A 21,434-nucleotide genomic window follows, 5' to 3' on the forward strand; every position below is an offset into this window, starting at 1 on the left:
CAATATTTTTCTAGAAATAAGTTTATATCAAGAATAGAAGTACTGATGGTGACACTGGGGCAGGCCCCGGTGGTAATGTTCCCGACTGTTTCGCTTGGCATATTCCTTTCTCTCTTCCAGGTCCCCCTTCTTTAATTTTGAAAATTCATTGAGTAGTTCGTTCTATATTTTTTTTTTCAATATTTTATTTTCGCGTGAGATGCCACGTGATGTCAGCGTGGAGAATTGAGCGGCCCCGGGTCGACTTCAGCAATTGAACTAGACGTGGGTCCAAAGGGTTTTATTTTAAAAAAAGGAAACGATTTGAAGATCGACTGGAATTTCTCGAAATAATCTTTTGTTGGGAGTCGCCAAACGAGAGGCGATTAGGGCAAAAATTAGAGCGCTTGCCATCCTTCTCGATCTGATCCTGCAATGAAGAAGGGGAAGGAATCAGCAGATGCAGCAGCGATGGGTGGAGACGTCGCCTGGGGAAGTAGCGGCTCCTACGATGTGTTCCTGAGTTGGGGTCCCGATCCCTACTGCTTTGAGTTCGTCGACGGCGTGTACCGTGGCTTGGTTGAGGCTGGAATCCGCACCTTCCTAGAGGACAAAAGTAAAAGTGTTCAATCCGGTGATAGTATTAGCGAGGAGTGTCTGAGAATGGTCGACGAGACCAAAATCTACATTATCTTCCTCAATGCATACTACACTTCATGGTGTCTCCCGGAGCTTGTGGCAATAGTTGAGAGCAAGTGGAAATCGGGTGGTGGGAAAACGATCCTCCCCGTTTTCTTCCAGATCGAACCTCACGATTTTGAGCTCGAATCCTCTCTGTACAGCGTTCGCCTATTGGAGAGAATCGGGCCCGAAAAGCTAAAACTGTGGGCAGATGCTCTTAAAGAGGTTGTTTCATTACATGGATGGAAGGTGGGATCTTACAGGTAAAAGGCCCAGATTTTATTACAGGAGGGATTACAACTCATAAATCATTTTCTAGAATAGCAAAGTTAAACTGCAATAGAATAAACTGATTACTTTGTTTGTGATGCTGCGCTGCGCTTTAGGTAGAAATTAACTTCAAATAGTTGATTCGCAGTTCAATAGGAGTGGTTATTGCTTTATCAGATAGTATCTGCCCAAATGTTAAATTCGCTCCCTTTCTTTTCTAACTGAAACAAGTTCACATCTGTGGCAGCTTCGATCAGGTCACTGGAGAAATCGTTGAAAAAGTCATTCTCGAGCTGAAGGTAAACGGTGTGCATGTGAACATACTCATCCAATCATCGGTAGTTGATAATGTGAAATTGGATGAATATATTTCCTTGGAGGAGTGTTCACCTTAAGAATAAGATGTAAGACTATTCACACTAGTCCTATATATAGGAGTATGCATGGCATGGCAAACAACCTTACCTTAGAGGTCCAGTTATGGAAGTAATCAGTCGTGATTTTTGATGATTTTTGTATCTCTAGAGTGATTGGGATAATATTGCAAATGGAGTATAATCATCCGAAGGTTGATTACATTCCATTTAATGCTATATCCCAACTTGTTGAACGGTCGAAGTGTTGTATCGACATAGGTGGGATCATTTACTTGGATATGACTGGTGGCTTTTCTGTGTTGTTTCTGAAGTGCGGCAAGAAATAAAAGGAAAATTAAATCCAATTGTTACACCTTTTCATTTTCCACAGCAGCTTTCTTGTTTACAATTTATTTGCTCATGTAGGAAAAGGGAATTGACAAACAAGTGGAGGACATGATGGACTTACTTGATTTAGAAGTCAGTGATGTACGAATAGTCGGAATATGGGGGAAGGATGGGGTCGGCAAGACGACTCTTGCCAATGTCATTTATGAAAAAATTTCCTCTCAGTTCAACAGTTGTAGTTTCCTTGCAGATATTGGGGCAACAGCGAAACAACGTGGAGGTGTTCGGCTTTTGCAAAGCAAGTTGATGTTTGATATCCTAAACCGAGGATATGAGGTTGATCAAGTTGTGAAAGGAGTCGATTTTTTTAAAGGAATATTACGGAAAATGAAGGTCCTAATTGTTCTTGATGATGTGGAGGTACGGTCGCATCTCCACGAAATTGTTGGAGAGAAGCTTGATTGGTTTGGTTATGGATCTAGGATAATTGTCACCACTAGTATCAAATCTGTTCTTCCAGAGTTCATATCTCGAGGGTTGGCTCATGTTTATTGTATCAACTTGATGAATAATGATGAAGCTCTTGAGCTTTTCAGAAAGCATGCACTGCGAGAACTTCCTTTAATTCCAGATTTTGATGAAATTGCAAGAGGTATAATCAACTCTGTGAATGGGATCCCATTACTTATCAAAGTAATTGGTTCATACTTGTCCAGAAAAGTAGTAGAAGAATGGGCTGCGCTTGAGGAGCTAATTTTGCAACCTGGCCTGGATATTACAAAGCTTTTTATGCTTAGTTATGAAGAATTGAGCAAAGAGCAACGAGAGATATTTCTTGATATTGCATGCCTCCCTGCTGATGTAAATGGTCGAATTGCTTCTTTTATGTGGCATAATCGCCCCTCTGATGGAGTTGATGCACTTCATGTCATGTCCCTGGTAAAAATTGGAAAGAATAATGAACTAGGGATGCACAGGTTGTTAAGGGAGTTTGGCCAACAAATCATACGAATAGAGGATGATCTAGATCAAGGAACGCGAGGCAGGTTATGCAATTTGGAATTGGCCTCGAATACAGAGAAGATGGAGGTACAGTATCTTGTGTAATTCCATGGCGGAATGCATGTCTTACCCTGTTCTCAACCCTTGGAGTGTTGACAAATTGTCCTATCTCTTTAACGTTGACTTATGTGGCTCTTTCTCATTTTTTCTCTACTTAATACTTTTTCATTATAGGGGACAGACCACTTCAACTTTGACGCAAGACATTTTAAGAGCATGCCAAATATAAGGTTTCTTATCTTGGATCGTGCAAAAGTTGCTGGTGATTTTGCCAATGTTTTTCCAAATTTAAAGTGGCTCCAATGGCGAGGATGCACCAGAGATTTTGAAGCTACTAATTTTCATGTCGAGAAATTAGTCATTCTTGATCTTTCATGGAGCAAAGTCACTGAAGACTGGGGAGGTTGGAGAAAAATCAAGGTAGATTAAGCTTTGTTTATTTCATTAAACTGTTCCCCTGATGAATAAGTTTTCGCCAGAAAGCTTTTTATGAAGACTGATTTAAGACATGAAATTTTCCGGCATATGGCATGTACAGAACTGAATGTTACTCTTGAAATACTTGAGGAAATAATTGGTTGCCTGCCGACAGCAATTAGAAGTGTGTGGACGATAGTGGTGGTGGAATCTTAGGTTGAGTGAATTAAGGGGAATGATTTTCTGGTTGTCGTAAGGGCAAGTCATTCTTCAGAATCTAAATAGGCATCTTCTTTGACTATGAAAACATTTTCCATCAGGAATCTTCCTAAACTATGCCAGGATTGTAAGATTGGAAAACATATTTTCAAAATTTGTTTTCTTCAAAACAAACAGAGCCTTAGACTTTATTTCGTCTAAAAATTTGTTCAGTGTATGAATTAATGTTTCTGTGCTTTTCTTGCAGATGCCACAGTTGAAAGTCTTGAATCTTACTGGTTGTGCTGACCTATTGATGAGCCCCGACTTGTCCTCTTTCCCTGACTTGGAGATATTGATTCTTGAACGGTGTTCTCGATTAATGAAGTTAGATCCTTCTGTCCGTCATTTAAAATGCTTAACTACCTTAAATTTGAGGTTCTGTGATGAACTCAATATGTTGCCAATTGAACTGGGTCACATGAAAGCTCTTAAGGAGCTCCATATTGATGGGACTTCGGTACAAAAAATTCCCATGTCAATGGGTTACATGAAGAAACTTGAGATTTTTAGTGCCTCCAACTGTTTCCAATTAAGTCACCTGCCTGATTCAGTCTGTGGCTTGACAGCTCTTTCGAAACTCTCACTGGAAAATGCGAAAATTTCTCAAATCCCTGCCTCAGTTGAGAAGCTGGTGAAACTCCAGATCCTGTCTCTAAAGGATTGTCGTTGGATAGGAAAATTTCCGGATTCAATTTGCACTTTGGGAAACTCATTAGAGGAGTTGGATATAACAGGGACAGTCATATCTGAATTGCCCAATTCAATTACTAGCTTGCGGCGTTTAAAAGTGTTAAAAATGGATTCTTGCTTCATTAGAGAATTGCCGAGAGAAATTGGACATCTGTTCAACCTTGAAGAGTTACATGCTTCCCATTGTAGGAGTTTGAAGGGAGCCATTCCATCTGCTATTAAGGGTCTATATCATCTGAGGATACTGAGATTGGGACATTCCAGTATTTCTGGCTTTTCTTCGGAAATTGGAAGTCTTTCTTCTCTTCAGACTCTTGATTTACTTCGGTGCAATGAGATTCGAGAACTGCCAGAGCTTATTTCCAGTTTAACTTGTCTACGTGTGAGTTCTGAAAGGCTGGAGGCCTTGCCAGATCTAGAGGATTTATTGAAGTTGGAGGAGATATATCTGGGTGATAAAGATCCTAAGGAGCTCATACGTTCCTCAACACAGACGGAGCCAAAATTTAGATTGACAGATCTCTTAGTAGTGCTCATAGGACTTCCAAAACTGAAGATATTAGAGTTGTCTCATTCTCGAATCGGTGAACTGCAACTTCGGCATGGTTCCTCTCATGTAAACATCTTAAGAAGCTGGTTCTATCTGGTGTGAATCTTAATAAGGTGCCAGAACTTCCCTCATCATTGTGCATTTTATCTATTCGATGTTGTTTGTCTTTGAGACAATTGCCAGCAGTTCATCATTTGAGCAAACTATCAGAACTAAGTCTCATCCAATCCGCGGTAGAAGAGATTAAGGGGCTTCAAGGACTAATTGCTCTGGAAATCTTGAATATAACGCGCTGCGAAATACGTAATCTCAATGGGCTTAGCCAATTAACGGAGTTACGAAGTTTTATTTTGTCAGACTGTGATTCGCTCCGTGGATTGCCTGATATATCAAACTTGAAGATGCTGAATGTCCTAGTAGTCCAAAGATGCAGGATGATCCATGCTATTGAAGGCCTTATGGAGTTAACCTCCTTGGAGGAGCTGCGTGTTAGTGAATGCAAGGCAGAACGCACACGGCAAGTAAAGAATGCATTAAAGCTCGTGATGAGAAATGTTCAATAAAAAGTTGATGTCCTGCACTCCTGGAGTGGCATTCAGTTATTGACATGGCTGTCTGGACACAATCAAAACCATAGGGTGACACATCACTGAAGTCCCTTGCGAAATTGAGTTGGCAAACTGGTGACAAAATTGCTGGAGCTGCAGTTTGAAATTTGGCATCAAAAGTTTTTCGGGTCCTTCATCTATCAGAAGTGGAAGCAAGTGCCATATACAAGCCCCTTGCACGACCTCACGGGTCATCAGATCCTTCATGTTCCTCTCTCCCTCACCAATCCATTTCTGTCCAGTCTCTCTCATTTAACTGGCGACTTAGTCGTTTCCTATAAATTTGGAATGATCTATCTGCAAAGATATCTGGAAAATATGAAGGCACTGTAAGGAATTTTCTCGTCTCAAAGGCATCTCCAATTCTTAGACGTTATCCATAAGCACAATTTAGGGGCACAGTTGGTAGCTCTCACATGCAAACGAACCCCCCATATTGCTGGTTGTCTGGCATGTCATGCAGGAGATGTGGGTACAAATGTTGCATTTAGTGCAAGACATGCTCGGGTGAGGTAATAATACAAAACGATTTTCTCCTGAGATTTATCAACACAAACAGGTGTCTATAGTACCTGGATTTACAATTTATTTGACTATAAGAAGTGCACCTCTTTTGTTCAAGCTCAGTGGTTTGTTAAGAAATGCACCTATTTTCCAATGATCTTTTACTCATCACCCGTGGTGAAAGACTTATGAGGTTTCTATGTTTCATACAGACTCTTCTTAATGGAATGATGTTAATTCTTGGGTTAAGATTAATCTGAGAGGCAACATGATATAGATTTAGTCTTTAAACTAGCCCAGAATGCATGAGCTTATTGCAGTTGGAGAACTCGATTTTAGCAGTCCCATTGTCCTCGGACTCATTAGTATTTAGAACATTTCAATTGTTCTCTTGCTGATGTAATGTGACACACCCCGGATGACATGGATGCCCCTCTGCTCAAATGAAAGCATCCTCACAATAACTGCAAGAGTGACATCTATATCCAAATAGGTTGTAATTGGCAGAGGTCAAGCTGGTTAGAAAGGATCTAGTAATGATTGTAAGTGGTTATTGATTTTGGCATCTTACTTCATCTTGGTTTAAGACCACAAATAGGTTGTTTTAGGTAACTTCTGTTCAGCTTGAGCTTTTGGCATTGGTATGGGACATCAGTGCACAATTCTGTTGATCCTAGGTCAGCTTCTCACCTTTGACCTAATATGGCTTATCCCAATCCAATCGTTTCTGAGTGCCGCTGTTTTTAGTAGAATCATTTGTAATTCGACTTACTGAGTAAATGCGAATGGAGAGAGAATGGAGAGCAGGGAATTCTAGTATCCTAGGTTTTCTATGAAAGGAAGAGATTGCCAGGTTAAGTTTGGCTTGCGGCTACAGGGAACTTAGAACAGATGAAATCTGAATGAAAGTTGGTGACTGGAAGATCTCGTTGGTTTGTGCTGGAGGGAAAAGAACAAGAATGTCATCAGCAGCAGCTTCTCGTCTGTTATTAGGGAAGAAGCTTCAGCATTGTGTAGCACCCTAGGAGCACGTGGTGGAACTGCTGTTTTAGGTTAATGGTTTATGTAATACCGTATGGAGATGGAACTTTTGGGTAGGTTTTCACTGGCCAGTGGGCGGGTCACGTTGCGGTTATCTTTGGTCCTTGAAGTTCCTCCCAAGGTTTCAAATTATAGCAGAAATACACAAGTCTTGGATATCTTTGGCAAATGTCGTATCAGTTTGTTTACCATTGCAAAATCCATACCAATGCGGAGAGTTTATTATCATCATCAAGGGCTTGTTTGGTTATCGGGAGTAAAACCAGCTGAGTGAAATTAGGATCGTGGTTCTCTTTATCGCCTATGTTTGGTGAATTAGAATGAGACTGAATGGAAATGAAGCTTGAGAAAGAAAATTGTTGCATTGTTGCATTTTGATTATTATGGAGGAAGGTCGTGGAGGAAGGTGGGAATGAGTGAGAACAAGCGCAAGTCAGGAAAAAACGACTAGTAGATGATGGATCATTAGCCAAGTCATTGGTTCGGTAACTTATAAATGAACAAATGCGGCTTGGTAAGCACTGTAGCTCATTTGCTTATATCTTTAGAAATTTGAAACAATAAAATTCAAATCATATGAAGCTATATTCCAATTTCAATTTGTCACCCAATGCCAATTCAAATTAATATAAATTCTCATCCCATGTAATGCATTTCGATTTCCTTATAAATCTTATTTTGATTGTCTCCTTCCTTTTTCAAAAGAATCCAAAGTCATGTAAACCGTGGCCGGCACTATTTCCACAGCCTGAATGTCTAAACGTGCGGCATTTGATGGTGATCATACGAAAATACCCTTAAAACCCACCCCTTTTTGGGGTTGAGCACGATGTGGATGACCACACCGTAACGAGCAAAACTTAAATGTGCATCTTCCAGAACCACATTGCTCTGTTTATCTGCCGGCTCTCTTTCCATTGATCTGAAGAATGCTCCGCCTTCCATGCTCAGTCCAAGAATGTCGGCTTTGAACACATGTACGGACAAAGTCTCCTTCCAATCGACCAAACCTTGCGTGAACGACAACACCCCGGAATCTAAGGGAATCTGCTTGAAGACGAGGAAGTTTACTAGAACACATGTACGGTCAAAGTCTGGGTGAGGACTGTTGATTTTGGCTGGTGTATGCTTAGGTCTGCATCTTCGGTGCAAATTTTTCTTTGGACAGCAATAAAGGATTAACTAGAACATTTTTTGTTTGTCTTGATTTGTTCTTCAAATCGGCTGGATCTCATCTCCTTTTGAGGACACCATTAATGGAGAAAATTATCAAAAACTTCCCACGCCTATTGTAATTGTACTAATTCAATGCTAAATATATATTTTTTAATCTAAAGGTGTGATGGAGTATAAGTTCGAGCCTATTCACCACACTACATCGATATGTTTTTTCAACGCAAAAAGCCAACCTTCATCCCTAATTTCATTCTCTAGATCGAAGGACGCAGGTGTTGCTACATTAGCACACTTCAATACCTTTACCTAAAGAAATCATCAATCATCAAGAGAGAACCCAAGTTTAAACCCGTTAACATATTTAGTTGGATCTAACTTCACTCAAAAGTTCAAGCTAATAAGTTATGAGCTAATTAGAATATTTTAACTCCTCTATTCCACGTTAATTCCCTGATGTAAAACTTTTTTTTTACACATTTCACTATAGAGGAATTGAGGATTCTTGAAAGCACCTATTTTTTGCAATTCTTTTGTTGGGAAGGGAAATCCTTCAATGGCGACATTACAAACAATGTAATGTGTTGTGGCCCCACTATCAAGAACTGTTATTCTTGTGGTTGTAATTTGTTGTCGCAGAAGTCAAATAAGGGCAAGTTCTTTTGTTCAATGTAAAAGTTGTGGTCACAATGCGGAAATAGTCGTATAAATTTTAATTTTCTTTATAAAAAAATTGAAGAGGGTTACATATTTAACTTAAATTGTTGGGATAACCTCCATGAGCTATTTTGAAGATGCAAAATAATCTAATATTTACTAAGAAGGGCTTCAATGTTTGATAGATGCACATCATGTCAAGTGCCATGCTATTATTATCAAGGATGAATATGATATTGGGAGCCAAGGCGTATAAAAGTTAGATGTGCATCAGTAGAAGGTGAACAAGTCCGGTAGAACGAGGAATTCATGGGAACTTGACTGGAGCATGCAAAGATTAACAACTGACGAGAACTAAAATCGCCAATATACTTGAAATGACTAAAGGATAGTTGGTAAACAGTCGCATTTCAGCGTAAAGCACGAAAACCTTGGAAGAACCGTCGGCAGAGGCAGCTTCTACCGTCAATTCGAGTAGAAGACGTGTCAAGTGCTTCTACTACCTGAATAAGAAAACCTAGACCTCTTTTGAATTAATTTGAAATTTAAATTAGAGGCAAATGACTAGTTTCAGAGGCTGGAGGCTCATCGTAGAAAGCCTGGAGTTGAATCAGGGCGGTTTACTTTTTTTGTGCAAACAGCTAAAGGATCAAATGATGTACAGAGGTAGAAAAATCCATTTAGAGAAACCTCACATTTGTCAAAGAGAAGCATATTGTGGAGGCAAACTGCATGCCGGCCATTGTGTTTCCACATCCAACTACTCTTGGATGAACTTGAGGATTGTCCAATGGCAACTTTGAAGATCGGAAGTCTTTAAAAAAGGATTCAAAGCTTGCCGAAGGACTTGGAGGAATTTCTGAAAGTCAATCTTGCTCTGACGCGAATGATAGCTATTTTGACCAAAAATTGATTTTTAGAACAGAAATAGTTTTTTCAAATTCTATTTATGGATGAGTTTCTGAGTAAAAATACGTGTTTGATAACAACACAATTTTTATTTCTGAAAACAAAAAAATTCGTATGATAATAACATAAAATTTCTCCCTTTCCAATGGCAACAGATGACGGCGGTGGCAGCTACTAAAGTGGCAATTGGTGTTGGGCGGTAGCGGGTGGTAGCCACGATGGACGGCAGGTGGGCTAATAGCGTAAAGAGAAATTGTCACAAATGGTCCTTGAACTTTCATCTAATGTTCAATTTGATCCATGAGCTTTTTAATTTGCTCAATTTGGTCCATGAACTTTCATCTAATGTTCCATCTAGTCCCTAACTATTTGAAAATTGACCAATTTCCCTTCTTTTTTTATACCAAACTGTTTTTTTTATAAATAAAAAATATCAAACTAGGTTTTTTTGGTCGAAAAATACCACATTTATGCAAAGTAATAAATGTCAATATTTCTTTTCTTTCTCCATATTAAAAAAAATGGAAAAAAAGGGATAATAATAATAAACAAAGGTGAATCTTGCATTTTGATTTCTTTTTTGTATATGCAAATTACTTAAATAATGTACAAAAGCCCATCAATCGATTTTTCCCTTTTTGGTGAAGTCCATAAAAATCGATTGATGGGCTTTTGTACATTATTTAAGTAATTTGCATATACAAAAAGAAATCAAATACAAGATTCACCTTTATTTATTATTACTGCCCATTTTCGATTTGTTTTAATATGGAGAAAGGAAAGAAATATTGACCTTTATTACTTTGAATAAATGTGGTATTTTTCGACAAAAAAACCTTAGTTTGGCATTTTTTTATTTATAAAAAAACAGTTTGGTATTAAAAAAAAGGGAAATTTATCAATTTTCAAATAGTTAGGGACTAGATTGAACATTAGATGAAAGTTTAAAGATCAAATTGAGCAAATCGAAAGCTCAGGAATGAAATTGAACATTAGATGAAAGTTCATGGACCATTTGTGACATTTTCTCCAACGTAAATAAGTGATGAAAAAAAATTATTTTTCATTTTTGTTCCAAAAATAGAGAAGTGAAAAATTTTCACTTTTCATTTTTATTCCAAACCTATTTCTGGACTAAAAATTTATTCCAAAATAGAAAAATGAAATTATATTGCAAAACGGATTTTTGTTTTAGAAACAAGTCTGAAAATAGAAAAATAAAAAAATAGTTTTGGAACAGAAATATAATGGTTATCACGCGTGTCTTTATTATTTTGAATTCCTCTCGTGCTCAAAAAATGTATTTGTTTGTGTTTGTGATTTTCTCTAAAAGTGCTTTCTTGCTTATCGTAATGAGTGATCAAAAAGTGTTATAGTATGATAAAGGCACCTGCAATTTCATAAATTTATCTACTAGCTTTTGAGCTAAAGCAACACCTACTTCTATCTATAATATTCTGAAGATTACTGGCGGACACCGAAAGCCTTTTTTTTTTTTTTTTTTTTTTTTTGTCGATAACTTCATATAAGCTGATTTGTTTTGTAGAAGTACCTGCCATGCATAAATTGTTTATGCTTCTGCCAAAGTTTATTTGCTAAAAAAAATTGAATTTATTTAGGACAATCGATTCACCCTTTCAAAGTTGTCGTATGGGTCTTATACAAATCACGTATGTAGAAGGAAAAGAAAAAGCAAATGGAGAGAACGGGTGCAACCTTAAAGTTTGGGGCTGCATAACTGCAAGATCCGTGGAATTGTGCAATTTTCGCATCTTATTAGCAAGTGTCTTGAAAGACTAATTAAATATATTTAATGAAGATATATTCAATTTTTAAGATAATGATTGCGCATGTCCCAAAGATAATCAATGAATTGAGATTTCTTTTGCATTAATTATTGAAGAAATCAACAGGTGCCTTAATACTTTTTCACAAAAGCAATAATTGACAAGTGTTTTTGAATGATTGGGCGAGAGGGGTCAAATATTGGGTACGTGAGACGTTCCAGCCTGGCAAACAAGAAGGCGTTTGGAGGACGACACGTGTCCTCGTGTCAGGCGCCATTTTGAAAAAATTTCGGACGGGAGACTGAGCAGATCGTCTCTCTCCCCGTTCTCGTCTCTCTCCTCTCTGTCTCTCTCCCCTCCGCCTCCGCCTCCGCTGGTTGCTTCCATTGCCCCCACGCCGACGCCGACGCCGACGCCGACGCCGCCGACGCTCCTCCGCCTCCCTCTCGCGACGTCCGCTCTGCTCTCTCTCTCCCCCTCCACGAAGTCGTGCCTCTCTTCCAGCGAAACGCGACGCCGACGGCCCTCCACCTCTGCCTCCGCCTCCGCCGGTTGCCTCCGTCGCCCTCGACTCCGACGCCGCCTCCTCCCCTGAACCCGACTCTGACGCCGACGCCCCTCCACCGGTTGCCTCCGTCGGCGTCGGCGTCGGAGTCCGTCGCCCCGACTCGTCCGCCTCCGCCTACGCGCCCGACGCCAACGCGTCGAACCACGACGGCGAAAATGGAGGAGAGAGAAACGACGAGCTCGACGGCGCCGGCGACGGCGACGAAGCAGAAGACGGAGACGAAGAAGCAGAAGCACGCGCGCGCTCGGGGTTCTGGACATGGCTCGTCGCGTCGGTCGCGTTCCGGCTCGCCCTCGTCTACCTCCCCAGGAACCTCCGCCTGTCCACCCGCCCCGAGGTCGCCACCCCTCTCACCAGCATTCGCCGCCGTAACGCCGCCTCTCTTCGCTCCGTCGATCGATTCCTGATCCCCGATCCCCCGCCCCTCCTCCCTTGAAATGTTGGAGGTTCATTTTCTGATACGATTTCTGGTTTTTCTTGTTTGTGCCGCCTGCAGTTGGCAAAGGCTACTGGTTGAAGCAGTAGGCGATGTGTCTCCCTACGCAGGTTCGGCTCCCTTCGATCTCTGTAGGAAGGAAGCTGCTTGTTTGCTTACTGGTGTGTCGCTGTTCCATGCTTTGATCCCTTCCACAGGTTCCATGTATCACGAAATCTCGTTAACCTAAAGGAATTACTGTACTCACATGTATTTCTTTTTGTAAAGGATGCTGATTATCTTCCTAAAGGAAATTCTTCATTGAATTTTGTTAACCTTTGGCAGCCTAGATGGCTTGACTAGATCTCGCATATGCATATTTGGTTTTCCTTCTTCGTGTTTGTCGGGACATGATTAAGATTGATATCATATATTGATTATTACATTCCTCGATTCTGTCAATAGTTCTCTTATTGATCTTTAATCCTATGATAATGACCTAGATAACTGTATGTACTTTGCAACTTTTGAAATTTTCAGGTGAAAGGACCTTCTGGTGAACAGATTCAAGATTTTCACAACAAGATCAGTGAGAAATTTGAGTTTGTGGCTCACCATAAGGGTGTTCATCGGTTCTGCTTTACTAAAAAGTCTCCTTATCATGAAACCATCGACTTTGATGTACACGTTGGCCATTTTACATTCTATGATCAGCATGCAAAGGACGTAGGACTCTGCTTTTTTTTTTTTTCTGTTTTCTTGTCTCTTGAACTGACAAACTTTACAGAATATACTGCGTGTGTCTCTTTTTTATCTGCTGTGAATGTATCTGCAGAGCATTTCAACCCCTTGTTGGAACAGATAGGGAAGCTGGAGGAGGCTCTCTACAACATTCAGTTTGAGCAGCATTGGCTGGAGGCTGAGACTGAACGTCAAGCAATTGGTAAGATATTTTATGTCAAGTCCTCTTGCTAATTATCGCAGTGGATTCCAACCCTGTTTCATCTCTGATGGAAATAACTTTCCTATTTAATGCTGAGTGGACCACTATAGCTTGCTTTGACTCCTGTTATCTCCTAAATCTCAAAGGTTCTCACAACCTCTGCTCTTAAAAGACCTTCAGAAGTAGATGTCTCACAAGACAAGTTAAAAGCTATTTCTAGAGCCTTTGACAAGCTCCTTTTATCCATCTGATTGACGTAACTAATCGGTTATATTGTTTATGATCCTGAAAATAGTAAAATCTTCCTAACTTGGCAGCAGCTGAAAAGGAGGACTTAGAAAACAAAGCAGGCAACAAAAAAGAAGATGCGTGCTTGGTGTACTGGGTTTCAAATGGTCATGGGTTTTGTTTACTTGTGTTATCTGCTAGATGTTTTGAAGTGTGTCTGATCGCCACATGAAATGGAACGGGGATGACCTTGCTAATTAAATATTGTGTTCACTAACAGACGATACATAGATATTGGATATTGGGTTCAATGAATACTCATTCTATGATGATTTGTGATCGCAGTGAACGACGCAATGAGCAGAAGGGCAGTCCATAAGGCTTTCTTCGAGTCAGCCGCACTTATTGGGTCGAGTGTTCTCCAAGTTTACCTGCTCCGCCGCCTTTTTGAGAGGAAGCTTGGTTTCTCTCGAGTTTAACATTGATACTGTCAGATGACGCTAAAGTAATTAGAGATTTTTGTTACTAACGCCAGTCTTCGGTTCTTTCTTTAAATATCCATAGAGACATGTATAGACAAGGAAACTGTTTGCTTTGTGAAAAGGTGATATGATAGATGACCTTGAGGTGAAAAAACAGAATGCGTCAGGCCATGAAGAAAAATTGGGCATTCTACTAGGTTCCATCATTAAGTTCATGGCAATTACAACTTCTTCCTAACTAGAGTGAAGCTCAAATCAAATTGAAGCAAAGAGAAGGAAAAGATGTGAGGGCGAGAGCTCTGTTTTATTTTGTTGTTTGGTAAGTAGGACAGCCATAGCTCCACAGTTTTGGAATTGCATTTACTGGGATTGGAACCTTGGTCTCATTCTTGAGGTCTTTGGCGGTGATTGTGTAACAGAAGTAGCTTCCACACCATTTGTGGGGGGGATATTAGAGCCATGTCATTCACATCAGTCGCGGGAAAAAGGAAGAGAGGAAAAAGCGGAACGTCGATTGATCCCTACCAATTTGTGGAATTTTATGGACTACATCAATGATGTATGAATGTGTGGAGTTAATCGACTACATCAATGATGTATGGAAAAAGAGGCCATAGATAAAGCTGGTTCATGACCGCAATTGTCGTTTCACATGCATGAAATTTTGCAAACTCATGTTCTTTGAGGAACGCACGACATCAGACATTTTTGTTACTTCCATTGTCGATATAAGACTAACCTTTCCTAAAACAAAGAAGAAGGGCAAGATTGTGCCTTTCTCCTTATGAGATCAGGATTACCAATATTCGAAATTGCCATTTGAACAATCCCTACGCAGAAGATTCGTGGAGATGACCTTTCCCATGTCTAAGGGAGTTGACACCTTAATTCCTATAAAAGAGAAATGACAAACGCATATGGCTATGACTCACGCTGTTCCCCCAACCAGAAACATCCGTTAGCGTGATTGATGACAGAGGAAAGGGTCACAAGCTCGTATCTATAATGTCTTCAACAACGATGGATAACAATAAATTAAACCAGATTGAAAGTAGGCGTGAAATGTATCTATAATGTCTTCAACAACGATGGATAACAATAAATTAAACCAGATTGAAAGTAGGCGTAGACATTTTACAGACAGATCCAATTTTCAAAATGGCGCCTGACACGAGGACACGTGTCGTCCTCCGAGCGCCTTCTTGTTTGCCAGGCTGATCCGGAAATCGAGCAAAACATGACTACTGGACAAAATTTTCTTTATAATGCTTTTTCTCGTCGGCCGGTATATTCATCGCATGAAAGTCCTTCCCGTCAACGCGGCTAATAACCTGGAATCGCTTCGGCAGAGCAGGCCAGACCTTGCCGGTGAGTGAGCGAGAGAGGGAGGTGATGGCCCCCAACTCGTTCGTGCCTTGTTGCCTGCGTGTTACAGGCAGTAATAGAAGGCCGGTCAGTTCCGCTTCCCCGTGTTTGGGCGTTTCTTTTTTTACTTTGTTTTCTTGGGTTATGTCTGTGCGAGGACCGTCGATTTAGCTGGTATGTGCTTAGATCTGCATCATCATTGCACATTCTTTCTTTGGACTGCAATCGAGGATTGATTTAGCTGGTACATGCTTAGATCTGCATCATCTGTGCGTGGACTGTCGATCGAATGGAGTCAACTCTTTTTCTTTCCTTTTGCTTTCGTTTTTCTTCATTCTTTCCAAAGCAACTTTATTGTCTCGGATCAGAACATCCTTGTAAGCAAAAGGCCCTATGCCTCCACTTTTTGCTTTTGATACTCTGCGGAAATTATCCGACACGAAGTGGCAACTTGTGATAAAGTTCGCCTTTTTTCATTTTACAGGGGTTTTCTTCACGGCCTCTTCGGTCCGCGATTGAGGCAGAGGCGGTGGTGGCATCGTCGTCACGGCCGCTATCATCCATCTCTACCTTATCAAGAACCAATTACGAAGTGTTCTTGAGTTTTAGAGGTCCTGATACTCGCCAGGGATTTGCAGATTACCTCTTCCGTGACCTGATTCATGCAAGGATCATGGTCTTTAAAGACGATGAAGAACTTGATCCTGGAGAAAATGTCCCTGATGCATTGGTTCAATCCATTAAGCAATCCAAGATATCAATACCTATTCTCTCCCAGGATTATGCAAATAGTAAGAGTTGTCTCATGGAATTGGCCCAAATGGTCGAATGCCAAGAAGCAGGCACTCAAATGGTTGTCCCCATTTTCTATAATGTTAGCCCCGCTGATTTAAAATACCAACTAAACTGTGTTGGGGAGGCCTTCCGTAAGCACGAGGAGCGTGGAGTTGACCGCATGGTCATTGATAATTGGAAGCAGGCTCTCAAAAAGATTGCTGACATGGAGGGGTACGATTTGCTGAATACAAACATACGGTACTCGTCTTTTACTGTCCTTTTAATGCAATTAGGTTTAGCTTTATGAGAATTGTTCCAAGCACAATGTTGTTGAAATCATTAATATGATGGGACTATATCTGATACTGAGGTAAATGTACTTTCTGTGCCCTTCTTGTTGCCCACTGCATCGTCCGTGTTGGTCAATATTTGGTACGGTTTAACTGGATTATTTTCTTTGTAATTTTCATAGACTGTTAGTTATTCTGTAATCTCATCATGACACCTTATTTTCATCATCATATTTGGCAGTTATGGTGCACTCATAGACAAAGTTGTTACGGATATTCTAGAGTTGTTGAAAAAGAATGATTTAGTAGTGAAGAACGGTTTAGTGGGCATGGAACTCCACGTACAGGAGGTTATGAAAAAGCTTGGTGTCATCTATGTCAATGAGCAAGTAATCGGAGTACATGACAAAGATGTACGTGTGCTTGGGATAGTGGGCATGCCAGGGATTGGCAAGACTACCCTTGCAAAGGTTGTGTACAACAAAATCCATCATCTCTTTCAATGTTGTAGTTCTCTTTCCAATGTTCGAGAAAATGGCACGTCCGATAATCTCATCATGGGCCTGCAAAAACAGTTAATCTCACACCTCCGAAGGAAGGAGTATACAAATCTAAGAACTCTTGACCAAATGACTAATTTCATAAAAAGTGCATTTAGCGAAATGAAAGTTCTCATTCTCCTTGATGATGTGCATCATTTTGACCAAATCAGGCATTTAGTTGGGGATCTAAATTGGTTTGGCCCTGGAAGCAGGATTCTCATGACAGTTGGGAATATTGATGTTCTTGATGGTTATGGAGATGGAGTGGGTGATAAGTACGAAGTCGGACAAATGAGGACTGATCAAGCTTTTGAACTTTTCTGCATGCGTGCTTTTAGTGGGTATACTTGCGAAGAGGAGGATGAGTATGATCGTCTGGCCAGACGCATTGTTGAAACTATTGGAGGGATTCCTTTGGCAATTGAAGTAACAGCTTCATACTTGCGTAGCAAAAGGGGGAATATAGAAATATGGAAAGCTGTATTGCGGAGATTAACGACAAGGCCAGCAGATGAAGTCCATGAATTGATCAAAGGAAACTATGACTCTTTAAAGGGAGACACGAGAAAGATATTTCTCGATATCGCATGTTTTTTCATCGGAATGGATGCGAGAATTCCCTCATACATGTGGGATGCATGTGACTACTATTCTCCAATTGGAATCGAGTTACTTCGTAACATGAGTTTCATCAAAATAGGAGAAAATAATGAATTATGGATGCATAATGAGCTAACAAAATTTGGCAGGGAAATTGTTAGGAGGGAAAATGAAAATGAGCCTCGAGAGCGTAGTAGGTTATGGAATCACAGTGATGCACTTTCCACGCTTAAGGGAGCACAGGTATAACTTTTCAAGCATAAGATCTTTTAGTTTAAACACAGTTAACAGTCTTTGAAGATACAGCCTTTCCTTAATTTTTCTTTCCCAAAATGAAGTGTGAATGGCTAGATTTCATTTCCCTTTCTATTTATTCAGTTCCCTCAATTTGCAGAGTACTAGAAAGGTGGAAGCCCTTGGTCTCATATTTGATGAGGGACAAAGTGAATGTTTTACACGTGAAGAATTTAGCCATCTACAGAGCTTGAGGTTTTTGAGATTGGACAAGGCTACTGTTGGAGGGATTTCTGAGAATGTTCTTCCAAATTCACAGTGGCTTGGCTATATACGACACTGGTTGAGATTGGACCGGGCTACTGTTCGAGGGAGTTCTCAGAATGTTCTTCCAAATTTAAGGTGGCTTGATTGGCAAGGTTGCAGTGACATCTCTGAACTGCTGATTTTCTGTTTGGAGAAACTGGTCATTCTTGATCTGTCTCGCAGTTTGGTCACTGGAGATCCAAAAGTATGGGAACAAATCCTGAAGGTAAAGTGCATATTTGTCTATGTTTCCTGGGATTATTAGAATAGCTAGCACCAACTGAGCCTTTTCTGTCCACTTTTCTTGCAGATGGCAAAGGAACTGAAAGTTTTGAACCTAAGTGGCTGTTGTAACCTGAATATTTTTTTACGCTTCCCTGCTTCTGTGGATTTACAGAGTTTGGACTTACAGAGATTAGTTCTGGAACATTGTTCCGTACTATCCCAAATTGGTCCATTTATAGGTAATCTAAAGAACTTAGTCTCCTTAAATCTTAAGTTCTGCAAATTCATCAGCGACTTGCCGCAAGAACTGTGTCATATGATAGATTTGGAAGAACTTCTGATTGATGGAACTGCCATTAGGGAGATTGATTTCAAACCAGCCTCCATGAAGAAACTTGAGATTCTGAGCGCTTGCCAATGTGAAAGATTGACTCTTATATCAGACTCTATTGGTCACTTGGAATCTCTTGTGCATCTTCGACTGGAAGGTGCCGCTATTGAATGGCTACCAGATTCTATTGAGTCCTTAAAGAAACTTCGGAGCCTGCTTCTGGGAAATTGTCAGAATTTACTTGAGCTTCCTCTTTCCATTGGGAATCTCAAGTCACTTGAAGTCATGGATCTATCGAGCACCAGGGTTGTTAGTTTACCTACGTCCGTCAAGCATCTGAAAAATTTGAAAGTGCTGAAGATGGAGAAGACTCACTTACAAGAATTCCCCAATGAAATAACAGATCTAGAAAAGCTGGAAGAGATAGATCTTTCAGAATGCCGGACTCTGAAGGGGTTGATTTACTGTGATATGAGAGGCTTATCCTCTTTGAAAATCTTGAGATTATCATCTACCGGGATTTCTGGCCTACCCTTGACCCTTGGATTGCTCTCTGATCTCCGACAACTAGATTTAAGGGGATGTGACGAACTTCGGTATTTGCAAGAACTTCCATCTAGTTTAAGTATTCTTCGCTGGGGATCCAAAATCATGTGGACTGTGCCAGACCTTTCTTTCTTAAGAAACTTGAAAGAGCTGTACTTGGGTGATAACTTTAGTCCTACTGATCCAATGCAAAATTCTTCCCCTGAGCCACCACAGATTGGATGGTTAGCAAGACTAGCGAGTCTAGAAATCTTGAAGTTGTGCCACTCAAAGATTACCAAGCTACCTGAACATTTTAGTAAACTTAAACTTAGAAAACTTGTTTTGCACCACGCATGCTTGTATGACCTTGGGGAGCTACCCTCTAGCTTATCGGTATTGTGCCTTCATAGCTGCATGATTCAATGTTCACTATTTTCGATGGTGACAGATCTGTCTGAATTAAAACTCAAACGCTGTCACCTGGCAGAGACTGTCAATCTTAAAGATTTGAGGCGATTGGAATTTCTGAAAATATCCAACTGCTATGTGGAAAAACTTGATGGGCTGGAAAAATTGCCTCGTTTTAAAAGGCTCACTTTATTCAACAGCCCTTCATTGATTGGATTACCAGATCGAACAAATTGTAAGTTCGAAATTGATGTGTACAATTTCCCAGTAGAACAATAGTCAGCAGTTATGGTGCTCGCACCTGTGGTCAGAACACGGTGGAAATTGCTTCAAGAATGATTCCAACTTCAATAAAAGTTTGGAGGCCTTTCTGAAAGATAAATGATGCACCAGTTGGTCTCTTTCTGTTTCGGCTAAGACACTGCCTACGGTCGAGCTTCTGTGCAGCGTCCTCTCCACCTCGTGTGGGCTTGGAACTTCTCTGATTGGTAGGCCCGTCCTTGGGGGCTTGGACAGGCAAGTTGGTGCTTTGAAATCTTTTGCCAGCTTTCGATTCTAATTTCTCATTTCTTTCATTTATTTTCTATTCTTTTAGTGAAAAAAAATGCATAAACGGTAACTGGAGCACAGAATCCAATATAATACTAACAACAGAAAAGTTGATGTTGGATAATTTAATTTGCCAGTGCTTTGTGTGTGGAATCATGAAACATTCTTGGCATTTTTAATTTATCTATTGTTCGCTCATTTTTGTCATTCAGAACAAGTTGGGGACAGATCTACTAGCAATATACTGGGTGGGCTGGGATGGATGCTCAATATCAGAATGATGATTGGGCAAAGACTACTTGGTGGAGGAAGAGAGATGGCTGGCTCTTTTGTTTGGATGGGAAATTTGTAGCCTTGAAGTCCGGTGGATGCACGTTGAGAAGATAAGCTGATGGGACTCGAGTGCAGATGTGTGGAGTCGCATGCTGCTCCTTTTTTTTCGGGCTGAGGCTTGGAAGATCAACAGGGGAGTCGCAGCTGTAGTGTTGCAGAGTTTAACTCTCAATCTGGGTCAATGTTGGTATAAGAACAAAGCATGTCTCGTACCCGTCAGTGTTCCAACGAGCGTCAAATGGGTAATCATTGTCTCATATCGGTTCTAATCAATACATTGATCCCGAGTCCGTATTAAGCAACTTCCATCAGGCAGTGCATTTTTCCATCAAACATTGTTGTGCTTTATTATCTGCTGTGCTTGAGCTCTCTCGTATAAAGGTTCGTTATGCGACAGTCATTGATTTTAGCACTTTGACAAGCCAAAATAATTCGTTTGTGTTTTTCATAAAGGATTCCCCACCGTGAAAGCTTATTACGCTACTTATGGCCATGTGATAAGGAGAAGAACCCACATGCTTCTGTTCTATGATGATCGTTTTCATTCTCTTTCGTTTTTCTAATTTTCTTGTAAATTGCTATTGAGAATGGTGATTTGTGCGTGATTTTCCTGAGGAAGTCTCCAAGATGTAACTGAAAGTAGAATACTTCATAGGGTCAACTTGTCATCGTAAACTTACTGCTCTAATGAGGACAGTACATGTAGACTATATATAGAGAAGTGAAAAAACATGTAATCTTCCTGTCGGAGAGGAAATGCAGAGTGCTTTCAGGTATCCTTTAGAATATGTTGTTTGATACGGATTTCAAGTACGGATATTTATGGTGTCACGAGAATTATTGAAGCATCTTGAATATTACCATATGTTCGTCGTTAAGACTGGCCACGCAGGCGCCTTATATATTTTTCTTGTTCCCTTCAAGCAAACAGCCTTGGGCCGCCAAGAACACTGTCTGTCATGACAGCCTTTGGCTGTGCAAACTCCTCCAAATTTTCTGAGCGACTATAGTTTGGCT

At 40.4% G+C, this 21,434-nt stretch overlaps 3 protein-coding genes and 1 long non-coding RNA gene across 5 annotated transcripts; all 4 read left to right on the forward strand.

Annotated features, from left to right (window-relative positions):
- Positions 1 to 267: 267 nt before the first annotated feature.
- Positions 268 to 7,360, forward strand: LOC104430059 (disease resistance protein RPV1). The gene is made up of 5 exons (XM_018866963.2): positions 268 to 923; positions 1,178 to 1,229; positions 1,713 to 2,723; positions 2,871 to 3,116; positions 3,580 to 7,360. The coding sequence occupies exons 1-5, from the start codon at positions 415 to 417 to the stop codon at positions 4,714 to 4,716; spliced, it is 2,955 nt and encodes a 984-aa protein (XP_018722508.2). The 5' UTR covers positions 268 to 414; the 3' UTR covers positions 4,717 to 7,360.
- A 4,603-nt stretch (positions 7,361 to 11,963) lies between these two features.
- Positions 11,964 to 12,611, forward strand: LOC120291442. The gene is made up of 2 exons (XR_005549476.1): positions 11,964 to 12,229; positions 12,358 to 12,611. It is a non-coding gene; the product is annotated as an uncharacterized LOC120291442 (long non-coding RNA).
- Positions 12,612 to 12,807: 196 nt separating this feature from the next.
- Positions 12,808 to 14,315, forward strand: LOC120291441 (transmembrane emp24 domain-containing protein p24beta2-like; the record flags this gene model as incomplete). Its single annotated transcript, XM_039308799.1, has 2 exons — positions 12,808 to 13,219; positions 13,793 to 14,315. Coding segments are annotated over 2 exons (546 nt in total), but the record flags the coding sequence as incomplete, so codon positions are not given.
- Positions 14,316 to 15,217: 902 nt separating this feature from the next.
- Positions 15,218 to 20,288, forward strand: LOC104430939 (disease resistance protein RPV1-like). 2 transcript variants are annotated; one of them, XM_039308381.1, is made up of 5 exons: positions 15,218 to 15,381; positions 15,779 to 16,329; positions 16,603 to 17,746; positions 17,898 to 18,269; positions 18,354 to 20,288. In XM_039308381.1, the coding sequence occupies exons 1-5, from the start codon at positions 15,322 to 15,324 to the stop codon at positions 19,812 to 19,814; spliced, it is 3,588 nt and encodes a 1,195-aa protein (XP_039164315.1). In that variant the 5' UTR covers positions 15,218 to 15,321; the 3' UTR covers positions 19,815 to 20,288. The 2 variants fall into 2 exon arrangements, with proteins under 2 accessions (XP_039164315.1, XP_039164316.1); XM_039308382.1 differs by having other exon boundaries at positions 15,779 to 16,302.
- The last annotated feature ends 1,146 nt before the right edge of the window (positions 20,289 to 21,434 follow it).

The sequence above is a fragment of the Eucalyptus grandis genome, chromosome 3, assembly GCF_016545825.1.
Source record: "Eucalyptus grandis isolate ANBG69807.140 chromosome 3, ASM1654582v1, whole genome shotgun sequence".
Classification (NCBI taxonomy): Eukaryota; Viridiplantae; Streptophyta; class Magnoliopsida; order Myrtales; family Myrtaceae; genus Eucalyptus; species Eucalyptus grandis.

Coding starts and splice junctions, on each gene's coding strand:
- LOC104430059 (XM_018866963.2), top strand. CDS start 415: ATGAAGAAGGGGAAGGAATCAGCAGATGCAGCAGCGATGGGTGGAGAC. Junction 1,230..1,712: donor AAGTCATTCTCGAGCTGAAG/GTAAACGGTGTG, acceptor TTGCTCATGTAG/GAAAAGGGAATTGACAAACA. Junction 2,724..2,870: donor CGAATACAGAGAAGATGGAG/GTACAGTATCTT, acceptor TTTTCATTATAG/GGGACAGACCACTTCAACTT.
- LOC104430939 (XM_039308381.1), top strand. CDS start 15,322: ATGGCCCCCAACTCGTTCGTGCCTTGTTGCCTGCGTGTTACAGGCAGT. Junction 17,747..17,897: donor CCACGCTTAAGGGAGCACAG/GTATAACTTTTC, acceptor CTCAATTTGCAG/AGTACTAGAAAGGTGGAAGC. Junction 18,270..18,353: donor TATGGGAACAAATCCTGAAG/GTAAAGTGCATA, acceptor CTTTTCTTGCAG/ATGGCAAAGGAACTGAAAGT.